We start from the raw sequence: 12017 nt of genomic DNA on the forward strand, positions 1-12017 counted from the left end.
GGCATTTCTTGCTTTTTTAAAAAAAGCAATTTCATTAAAAGACTATTCTCTTTTTTGGCCCAGGAGCATAGGAAACCAGTTATAAAAACTGTTGGCATGCTTTGCAGAGAGATTCTCAGCAAAGAGGCTTTTTTCTGTTTTATTTTGTTTTGTTTTGTTTGAGTGGGGGCTTGGGAGGGCTCCATCTGCCTTAGTAACTGACTAAGTAACTGGCCTGGGCTACTCAGTCTGTTTCTCTTCCTCCTGCCTAGGGGCATTTCTTATCTGGGCAAAAAGCCCCTGTACCCAGCGAGGTGAAACTTGCAAATGATACTGTCACCTTCCTCAATGGACTGCAGCTCAGGAGCTCACCAAAGGTTGCAGCAGGCAACCCCACGGTGTTTGGAGACAAAGGAATAGCAGCTGCCTGGTTTCCTTGAATCACCCCGTGCTCTGACGATGGCAGTGATGGGCCTCCCACCAATGGCTTCCCCAAGTGCTGTTTTCCTGCTTCATGCCAAGTTAAGCATTCTGATACTAAGCGGCACGAGATAGTTCTCAACTGGGTGAGGCACAGGTGTGAGTAATCTCGAGGTATGGTCAGGAGGTTTGAAAAAGCTAACCCAGCTGCAAGGAAAAGACCTCTGGTCTTTATTGGAAACACGAATTTGACCCGTCCAAGCTGGGAGCTAATAGGCCCCAGCAGCTCAGGATCCTCTCCTCGCTTACGCTTGGGTTTTGAGTGATACCATATTTTTCTGAACACATTTTCCAAATGCCTATTTGCCAAAGCCGTGGTGTAATTTGCCTCAGCAGCAAACTTGTCCTTATAGTCGAGGTCCATCCACATCAGGAGAGTATATTCAATGTTTATCTCCGATCAATGTGTGATGAATTGCATATGAGATAGATTTGTGTGAGCCAATGTGTGTGTGGATCTGTGTTACTTACATGTGTTTATTTGCATGTATGTAAATATGACTGTGTGAGTGCATGGATCTATTCCTGCATGATATATATTTATATATATGAATATGTGCATATATATGCAAATATGGGTATAAATATGTATCTGAACATATATGTGTGTATCTGTAGTGGACACTGTCAATGCACTCATCCTCCAGTTACTTAGGCATCCCAGCTTCTCAGCTCAATGGGGGCCGCTTGCCCATCCCCCCACCTCCCAGGGCAGCCCAGAATTCACCTACCAGGGTTCAAAGGCTGGCTCCCTTGACTCAAGGTCAAACTATCTGGGTGGTGCAATTCATGCTCCAGTTGAAACCAACCCTTGCCCAACTCTTTTCTTGCCCTCTTCTTTTTCTCTTACTCCCTTTCCCTCGGAGCCCACTCCCAGTATATCCTATGCGTCCAAATCCCCATCTCAGGCTCTGCTCCAAGCAACCTGGCCTAAGACAGCACTATTCTATACATGCATGTGTGTGTACATGCAAACATACAAGTGCACACATTTGTGTGTGTGTGTGTGTGCCCATATACAAGGAAATCCGGGAAGATCTGGGAGAGAATGATCTTCCAAAGAAGATAATGGAGAAAGAGTATGGATTTTATAATGTAGAAGTTAGAGCCATCTCAGATATAGAGTGGGACTGCTTTGAAGTTGAAAATTAAAAGATACTTTAGAAGTAAATGTATTTTTTATTAAATCAGAAAAAGAAAGATACAGTTTACATGACTGTCAGTCAATCATATGCTACTTTGAATTACATTTTAATAGACTCAGGGTCCTATTTACTCCTTTGTACAGGTATTAAAAACAACTCAGGTATTTGAGAAATCTGTAAATTTTTATTAACTGAGGTTATGGGGAGGGTTTTATCAGAGCACATCCTGAGAACATTAGGAATGACAGACACACTTGAGATAAGTGTCAGACGGAACAGATGAAGCGAGCCCCTCAGCCATCTGAGAAACATTAATAATGTAAGATAGCAGAGACCAAATCTTTGTTAGGGATACAGTATACAGGATAAAAATGGGGACCTTGCCGCCCCCTTGTGTTGCAAAATAACCGTGCAACTTCCTTTATTTTTTATTTTTTTTTAAGTTGTAATCTTTGCCCTTGTCACTGGGCCTCAAAAGCAATTGTTTTCCCAAATCATTTTAAGCCCTCCCCAGTCAATCTTTTCCCTCTCATCAATAACTTACAAGGACCCTATTTGAAAAACAACGCTTATTCATTCGTTTTTCTATACCCCACACATTCCATTCTAGGAAATTGGCAACCACCCAACACAGCCCGGGTTCTCCCTCCTTGAGATGTGAATTTAAACAAATGGATTTTCGTCTCCCTTCTTCAAGCTTAGAGGATGAGCACGCGTTTACTATAACGCTTAATTCCTTCTAGCAGCATTTCTCTTCTATAACTTACTTGCCACTGCCTTTTTTTTTTTTTTTTTGATAGAATCTTGCTCTGTCGCCCAGGGTGGAGTGCAATGGTGCAACTTCGGCTCACTGCAACCTCCACCTCCTGGGTACAAGCGATTCTCGTGCCTTGGGCTCCCGAGTAGCTGGGACTACAGGTGTGTGCCACCATGCCTGGCTAATTTTTGTATTTTTAGTAGAGACGGGGTTTCATGATGTTGGCCAGGCTAGTCTTGACCTCCTGACCTCAGGTGATCCACCTGCCTCGGCCTCCCAAAGTGCTGAGATTACAGGCGAGAACCACCACGCCCGGCCACCACTGCCATTTTCATCACTTAACCCGAACACATTCCTCTATTCCCTCCCTTTCCTGCTTGGTGATCATCGACTCTTCTGACCCAACTAGGTGACCTGCTAAACCATCTTTACTGTTATTTGCCAGAAAAGACTGGACCAGAGACATAAATAATACACCTCAATATACAACAGCTCGGGCTTAATTTCTAGGCAGAATTTCATTTGCTGGCCATCAGAAGAATATATACATGGAGCGTGTTTGGGGAGGAGATGGAGTAAGGAGAACACATCTTGGTGGCAGGAGAACCTGGTGGGAACCGTGCTGATTTGTTTACTTGGATTTGCCAACTGGTCCGATGGATACTGGGTCTGTTTGCACTTGAGCATCCAACATCCGCTTTGGTCCCTGGAGAAAAACAGAAAGACGTGGCAGCCTATTGAAGCTCTGTAATGTCAACAGCAACAATGGCCATTTATGTAGCACTTACTCTGTGCTAGGTGTTGGGCTAAATTAATATATCTCATTCCTCAGTGCTGGGTAAGAGAATGGTCTCCAGTCAGATGCCTGGGTTCGATACCCAGTTACATGACTTTCTAGCTTTGTGAAATCTTGGACAAATTACTTATCATCTCTTTGCACTTTGGTTTCTTTATCTTTAAAATGGAAATGACAAACTTATCTCAGAGGGTTGTTCCCAAGATAAAGTGAGTTCATACTTATAATGTACTTAGTACCTGGGGGGTACTAATTCTACCTCACTTTAGCTCCCTCCCCAGTTACCATCTAGGTTCATCACCCTGTTTTATTTTCTTCTTCTTTTTTTAAATTATACTTTAAGTTTTAGGGTACATGTGCACAATGTGCAGGTTTGTTACATATGTATACATGTGCCATGTTGGTGTGCTGCACCCATTAACTCGTCATTTAACATTAGGTATATCTCCTAATGCTATCCTTCCCCCAACCCCCCATCCCAAACCCTATTTTATTTTCTCTCAGAACATACCACTCTCTGAAATGATCTTATTATGTAATTTATTTGTCTAACATCTGTCTTCTACACCAGATTGGAAGCTGCAAGGATTCTGCGTGTCTCAGTGCCTTGCAGGTTCCTAGCACATGGTACCTAGCCTTAACATTGACTGAATGTGGGTGAAGGAATGTTGTCAGGCAGATACAATTATTTTATTTTATTTTTTTGAGACAAAGTCTCACTCTGTTGCCTAGGCTGAAGTACAGTGGTGGAACTATGTTCACTGTAGCCTTGAAGTCCTGGGCTCAAATGATCCCCCCACGTCAGTCTCCCCAGAAGCTTGGACTACAGGTGCACACCACCAAACTCAGCTAATTTTTAAATTTTTTTGTAGAGACGGGGTCTCAATTTGTTGTCCAGGATGGTCTTGAACTCCTGGGCTCATGTGATCCTTCTACCTTGGCCTCCCAAAGTGATGGAGTTACAGGTGTAAGCCACTATGCCTAGCCTGAGTACTATTATTATTATTATTACTTTACCGTTTCTGTCAAGTATAACTTTTAAGTAGTAAAGTTAACCTTTTCTGTATTTGGTTCTATGAGGTTAGACCAACACAAATAGCCCCCTAAAACCACCATCCAAATCAACATGTCACATGGTTCTGTCCCCTCTCAGATCTTTCTTGTGCCTTTTGTGGTCAACCCCTCCCCACCGCAGACCCTGGCAAGCACCGATCTGTTTTCATCCCTAGAGTTCTGCCTTTGCCAGGATGTCATATCATGGGATCCTAGAGTATACACAGCCCTTCAGACTAACTTCTTTCATGTAGCATAGTGGATTTGCGATTCATCCACCTTGCTGCATGGATCAATTGTGGGCCTCCTTTTATACTATAAGACAGTATAGGGTAGTACAGTATAAGATTATATATATTGTATACAGTATATATATATATACACACACATAGAGAGAGTATAGTATAGAGTAGTATAATAACATATTGTAGCATAGTATATATAGATAGTATAGTGTAGTATAAGGTAATATAGGATAGTATAATATAGGGTAGTGTATATTTTATAGTATATATAGTATACATATATAGTATAGTCAAGTATGGTAACTATAGCACAGTATAGTTTAGTACACTGTATAGTATAGTAAATAAAGTATAGCAAAGCATAATGTACAATATAGTATGATATATACAGAACACTATAGTATATAGTATAGGAAAGGGAAGTATAATGTACTATCACAAAGTATGTATGGTCTAGTATATGTACATAGTGTCATATGGTTTAATGCAGTAGAATATACATGATATCATATAATATGTAATATAGTATATAGAGTGTATTATAGCATAATAAATAGAGTGTAGTTTAGTATACATGATGTATATAGGGCACATATATAGTATATGTATATAGTACATAGACTGTGTAGTGCCCTGTATAATCTAGCATAGTATAGTATATTGTATATACTACATAGTGTAGTGTAATTTCATGTAATTTACCAAGGAATCAGATTGCTGGTCTTTGAACGCCAGACCTGCCACTTCGTAGCTGGGTGACTTTGGTCAAATTGCTTAACCCTCTACTTAGGCCTTAATTTTACCGTTGATAAAATGGGAATTCACAGGGTAGTTTTGAAGATTGTTAGTATGTGCAATGTACTTTGAACAATCTTTGTCACACAGTAAGTGTGATAAAAGAGTTATGATTATTTTTAGTGGTGGTAGTTGAATTCACTACTTCATTCAACAACATATATTGAGGACCTACTGCAGACAATACATTGTGTTATTAATAGTTTTGGGGCATCAAGAGATGACCAGGACACCGTGAAATACCGAAAGCTTGGGCTCAGGAGTCAGCTGTGGGTTTGGGGATGCTCCATCCCTTTCTGGTTGCATGACCTCTGGCCGGTCCCTCACCGCTGAGAGCCTGCTGCCTCATCTGTGTGAGGTCTTAGACTGCCATCCCACCTGGTCCTCACTGCAGCCCACGAGGTTGACGCCACTGTCGCTCTCAGGCTACAGAGGAGGCTGCTGAAGCCCAGCGAGCCCAAGCCACTTCAGTCAAGTTCCTGCCAGTAAGTGGGGTGCCGGCTTCTGTCCCCGATCTCTGAACCCTGAGCTGGGTAAAGGCCATTCCCCAACCCCTCCATTTACCGTGCATTGTAATCGCTTGTTGCTGTGATTAGAGCACAAACTCCCCATGGCACAGCGGTGCCCGACTCATCTCTGCACCTTTACAACCCAGGGCAGGGGCTAACTAAATAATACTCACAAAATAGCCTTTCCTGACTAGTTAAACCTCACAAGCATTGCTCTAAGGGCATTGTACACTACTGCGTTTCATCTTCATGCTAACCCTGTGATGTCAGCACCATTCACTTCATTGATCTGGTATCTGAAACTCAGCAAGGTGACAGGTCCAAGCTCACTCAGCCACTAGAGGAGAGCTAGGTTCAAGTCCAGGAACAAGCTTCTTGCAAGTGTCTAGAGCCTGGTCTCAGGCTGGCCACGGGTGGCAGCCATCCATCCTGCCTCTGTTTGCCCAGCGTGCCTTGCCGTGGGTCCTGGTTCACCCAGGCTCCACCCTGCCCAGTCAACTCACCTCTATTAAAGCTTACTTCCCCGAGGTTTCCCTCCTTTAGGTTCCATGAGCTTGATCTTGCAGCTTGATGGGCTAAACAGCAAACTCAGATGGCCAAATGGCTGCCACGGGCCTGAACTTTGCACTAGATGGACTTGTACAAGCATTTTCTTCATTTATTAAAAAAAAATTAGATGCTGGCATTTAAAAATTAGGTATTTGCTCTTAAAAATTCTCCACCTTTGTTATTTTCTCTTGACTAAATGGACAGGTCCTGCCACAATGGGTCTGCAGTCCCCCAAGGTAACATGTGGCTGGTGCTGAGGAGGGGCACCCCCTTTAGGTGGGCAACTGCCCTTCAGGTAGCCACAGACCACACCTGACTCACTGGCCTCATACATACACATGCCCTTCTGGCCTCACTGGGACTCCACCTTGGAGGCCAGAGACATAAATGCAACCCCTTTCCTGCCTTATATACCAGGACTACACGTCACAGTTCACAAGGCCAAACCAGACCCATTCTCTTACCTGTTCTCTCTCCAGCCCAGTGAGGTGGACAATGATTATTATTCACCCTATTTTACAGATGCAGAAACTGAGGCTCCAAGATGACCTAGGACTAGGTCATGCGGTAACGGCCTGGCCACTTTGACTTGGAATCTGGCCCTCAGCTCACCTGTTGTCCCCGGCTCTCTCCTGTTCACTGCCCGCTCTTTCCAACCCTCGGTCTCAGGCTCCTTGCAGTGACTGCGCTGATTGTCACAAGCCTCGGTTCAGCCCACACCAGTGTGGACAGATGTCTTCCCCTTTCAAGCCTCCATTTGTTCACCTGTTAAACCTGCCTGCAGATTGCGCTGCACACAATCTAGCACTTCAGGGGCTCATGAAAATGGGAAAGGGGAAGGCTGGGAAAGGGCCATCAAAGAAGTGGTGCTTAGGGGAAGGGAGAAACCCAGTCTTCCATCAATCAGAATAGTTTCACTTTTATCATATGTGTCTGTGTGTGCGTATATGCATATATCCGTACACACACACACACACACACACAGGTTTTGTGACATTTTCTTTTGTAAACAAAAAAGTCCCTTTGCTCAAAAAGAAAGGAAAATGTTTGCAAACAGTTGGACTTTGTGAATTCCAAGGGCTTCCTTCCAGTTCTTTTCAGATTTTTGAAAACCAAGTGGGTTGCTCTCAGTTAGAACCCAAGTAGCATGATGGAGAAGGGGGAAAAAAGGACCTGACTAACGAGGATGTCACTGTGAGACAAAGATCATGCAGGGATCGGCCTGCGGTGTGTCTCATTTCCTGTGGGTAACAGGCACCACAATAGTTCTGTGGGTGGTGACAGGCTCGGCTGCCAGCATTCCCCTCCCAGGAAGGCGGTCAGGCAAACCTGGGGAATGTGTCCAGCTTGAAAGTCTTCGAGGCTTGGTCTTTGGAAAGTGGCAGGGAAGCCCCCCGCCGTCCTCCATCATTGCTGGAGGCCTTGTGACACTGGGACGATGCAGGACTTGGGGTCTAGGGGGCCTGAGCTGAATGCTGCCTCTGTCTCTTACAACCTGTGGAATGTTCAGCAAAAGACACAGCTTCTTGGAGGCCTGGCTTATGTGTCTGGGAGGTGTGGCAGAAGCAGTCCCAGCCTGAAGGGATGCTGCCATCCTAAAGAGATGAGGTCTGTAAAGGAGTGTGGTCCCAGAGGAGGGACTCGGTGTCTAGAACTGTAATTAGTGTCTCAAACCTGTCCACTTCTTGTCACTTCTTCAGGAATCACCAGGCCAATCTCCATCAGCTCTCCCAAGAAACATGACCTGTATTAACTAGCTCCTAATGACCTTCAACAGCCATTCTCCACCACAGCAGCAAAATGAAATCTTCGAATGTTATCAACAGGGGCCAAGACTTCTTACTTAATATCTGTGAGTAGCTTCCCTGCTCAGATAGGATTATGTCCGCATTCCTTGCACAGCCCGTACAGCCTGCATGAGGAGGTCCTCGCCCACGGCTCCAATCTTACTTCCATCATTCTCCCCCTACCCTACCTCTCCACCCTCAGCAACCACGGCCTTGTTTCTCTTCCTGAAATGTACTAAGCTCACTAAGCTCATTCCCACCCCCGCGCCTTTGCCAGGGCTGTCCCCTCCTCCTGGAAGAAAGAGCCTTGCTCTCTTCCTGTCTGGCACCTTTAACCTTTCCTGTCTCATCTCAGATGTATCTCCTCAGAGACAATTTTGGGATCCACCGATTAAAAGTAGCACACCCCGCCCCCCAGACACACTCAGGCAAAAGTAGCACACCCCCCCCCATCCATACTCAGGCAAACTCTATCGCGGGACCTTGTTTATTTCCCTCAGTGATCTCCCAGACCTACAATTTTGTTGGCAAATTTTGTCTTTAATTTTGTAATTTTAACGTTGTAGTTTTAATAATTTTAACCTTGTTTTTAAACTTATCTACTAATACTTTTTAGCTGCATGCTTCCCCTTCGAATATGAACCCCTGATGTCAGGGACCCTGTCCCCTTTGTTTGCTGAATATACCTCCAGCGCCTAGTTCAAGGCTTGGCACATGTTTCTGCAAAGGGCCAGTTGGCAAAAATTTTAAGCCTTATGAGCCATGCAGTCTAGTCAACTAGTCAACCCAACCAGTCAACCCTAGTCATGCAACTAGTCAACCCTCATGTTTTTGTGTGAAAGCAGCTACAGACAACATGTAAATGAATGAACATGGCAATGTTCCAATAAAACTTTATTTATAGAAACAAGGGTTGCATTTTTAATACCCCTGGTCTAGCTCACTGCCAGGATTCTAAATATTCTACAAATATTTGTTAAATGAATGACCAGATTATTAGAAATCATCTGAACTTTTCCATACCATCTTTCTTTTTCAGCCTTCGTACCTATTGTAGAGGCTGGCTTCTATTAAAATAATTAGAAGCCACAATGTAAATCATTCCCTGGGAGGTGTTCATTTTAAATGAATGAATAAATCATGGGTTAAAAACGTGTAAACTAAGACCAGGCATGGTGGCTCATGCCTGTAATCCCAGCACTTTGGGAGGCTGAGGCGGGCAGATCACTCGAGCTCGGGAGTTTGAGACCAGCTTGAGCAACATGGAGAAACCCGTCTCTACTAAAAATACAAAATTAGCCAGGCGTGGTGGCGCATGCCTGTAATCCCAGCTACTCGGGAGACTGAAGCAAGAGAATCGCTTGAACCCGGGATGCGGAGGTTGCGGTGAGCCGAGATTGCACCATTGCACTCCAGCCTGGGCAACAAGAGCGAAACTCCATCTCAAAAAAACAAAAAAAGTAAACTAAAAGAAATCCAAATACTTTCCCCAACATCTTTCCTGGTCCTTTAGCAACTTGCTACTCAAAGTGTGATCCCTGGATCAGCAGCTTTTGTAGCATCAATCAGGAGCTTTGTGGCATCCCAAGTTGGACCCCAAAACTACTCAATCAGAATGTGTGTTAATAGATCCCTGGGTGATTCGTGTGCACAGTACATTTTGAGAAGACTTGCGTTGGCAAATCCAATACAGCCTCACCCACTTGGGTGAAGTCTTTCTCTCAGGGCTACAAACTGGCATTCTTGCTTTACATTGACATCTGCCTTCCTCACATCAATGAAACCACTGCAAGGACTATATGATTAGTTTGAAGACTGCACTACACCCAGAAAGAAGAAGCTAATAAGGAACTATTACATCTTGTGGAATAGGAGAGAGAAGCTATGAGTGTGAATGTGCTTTAGATGGAATGCTTAATAAATATTTTTGGAAGAAAAATGAAAGAAGGAAGAAGGGAAAAAAGGAAGGAAGGAAGGGAAGAAATTTCAGTGGTTTCCATATGTAAATCAAATGATTAGTGGATACCCACTTTCAGTGTCTCCATTCTCAAAGTGGGTATTTTTTAAACATGCAAGTAGAAATTGTTAAGTGTGGTTAAAGTTGAGTACAATGTTTTATCGAAGGGTAACAATTTCAAGTAATGTATTCCAACTTTATATATCATATTTTGGTATCTATTATTTTAATCTCATCCATTCATTCCTTTGTCTATCAAGCACCTGCTGTTTATGCAGTCCTATTTCAAGTCCTTGAGATACAGCCTTGAACCTGAAAGGTGGTGCCCTGCCCTCATGGAGCTGGGAGTCCAGTGGTGAAGAGGGGCTTCCATTTTGTAGAGGAGAGTAAAATAAGCAAATCTAAAACACCTCCCCACCAGTCTGCCTAAAATTCCAAGCAGTAAAAGAATTTCCTCTGCATCTAGCAGCCATTGATTCTATAGTCCATGGAGTAACACAATTGTGCATTTATACCCCTGTTAAATTAAATAAGCAGGAGGCCTTTAGCCTGAGGCAGTCTCCTTACTCCGAGTGTCTATGTAACAAACTGCAACCACATTTAGTAAGTAAACAAACCAAAACCTACCTTATGAGTATCCTTTTTTTTTTTGTAACAAATAGCCATGTTGCAGCCAATCACAAATAGCTGAGCTTCAGCCAATCACAGGCAACCAATTGATCAGACCATTCCCAAATAAGGCAGACACCTCATCACATCATGACCAAATAAGGCAAACACCTCATTGTACCCAATCAGATAAATTTTCTACTTTGCTTCCATGTTTGGTCTATAAAATCTTACTGCTCATGCCACTGGGCAGTGCTCTCTGAACCTCTTTGGGTTTTGAGTGCTGCCCAATTCATGAACTGTTCTTTGCTCACAACATAAAGTGTGTTTAAATTTGATTTGTCTAATTTTTTTTAACACGTCAAATTGGTATAATATAATGTAAATAAAATCAGCCAATAATGCATTCATTCATTCATTCATTCATTCATTCAACAAATATTACCCAGAGCATCTGCTACGCACAAGACACTGAACAAAACTGATGATGATGTTGATGGTGATGATGATGATTACTTCTACATGCTGATTGCTCCCTAGGTCTCAGGCACTGTGCTAGGTGACTAGATGCAGTATCTCACCTGTTTCATGAACTCTATGAGTTAGGCATCATTATTTATGAACAGATAAAAAATCTGGTTCAGAGAGGCAATAACTTGCTCAAGGTCTCGGCTTGTAAAATGGAGAAGGATTGAACCTGCTGGAAGTCACATAGCAGTTCAAAAACCCTGAGTGATAGACCCGGGATCCCAGTGTGAAGAGCCACATGTAGAATTTGAAAAACTGACTGGGGCAGATGGTGTTGGGGACGGAGAGAGCCCAGAAAGAAGAGGCAAAAAAATCCACCTACCAGGCCTTTAAAGAAGCCCCCAAGGGACTGCTGCCGCTTCTCAGGTCTCTTTTGGAGCTTGTCCCCATTCTGCAGTGAGTTCGTGTCCACCGTGGCCTGCTCTGTGCACTGGGCTGGTTCTTTGGCTTCCTGCTTGTTGCTCTTCTGCTTGTTCATCTCGGCTGCTGACTTCTTGTCCTTCGCGGAGCCCTCTTTACCCTTCTGTGGTGCTCCTGTTGGTTCAGGCTCTGGCGGTGTGATAGTCTTTTCTGTGGAGTCTGATGTCTACAGCAATTTCAAACAAAGTACATTTTTAGTGGCTGCAGGACAACTCTCAATAGCAAGGGAATAAATATGTTAAAACAGAGATGTTCAAATGTTGGGTGGTATCTACATTTTCATGAATCCTAGGTGAAATGAAAATAAAAAAAGGTAAAATGTGCACTTATGAAGTCATGGTGGGGACATTTATTTAGTTATCTAATAATTCATTAATACATTTTATGCTATCCCAGAAAGCACTCTTT

At 43.4% G+C, this 12017-nt stretch overlaps 1 protein-coding gene and 1 long non-coding RNA gene across 3 annotated transcripts in view; one reads left to right on the plus strand and one right to left on the minus strand.

Moving 5' to 3' along the window:
- LOC106634196 (uncharacterized) overlaps positions 1-12017 on the plus strand; it is a 30895-nt gene that overhangs the window by 6166 nt on the left and 12712 nt on the right. Inside the window, exon 2 of the long non-coding RNA XR_004668285.3 lies at positions 8009-8160. This is a non-coding gene — a long non-coding RNA (uncharacterized LOC106634196). The remainder of the gene's footprint in view (positions 1-8008; positions 8161-12017) is intronic.
- BCAS1 (brain enriched myelin associated protein 1) overlaps positions 1619-12017 on the minus strand; it is a 115392-nt gene continuing 104993 nt past the window's right edge. For both annotated transcript variants that reach the window (XM_055104755.1, XM_055104756.1), the window contains 2 exons: positions 11512-11775; positions 1619-3067 (listed from right to left, as the gene is read on the minus strand). In XM_055104755.1, the coding sequence (XP_054960730.1) occupies positions 2993-3067; positions 11512-11775 (339 nt within the window). In that variant the 3' untranslated portion in view covers positions 1619-2992. The remainder of the gene's footprint in view (positions 3068-11511; positions 11776-12017) is intronic.

The sequence above is a fragment of the Pan paniscus genome, chromosome 21, assembly GCF_029289425.2.
Source record: "Pan paniscus chromosome 21, NHGRI_mPanPan1-v2.0_pri, whole genome shotgun sequence".
NCBI lineage: Eukaryota > Metazoa > Chordata > Mammalia > Primates > Hominidae > Pan > Pan paniscus.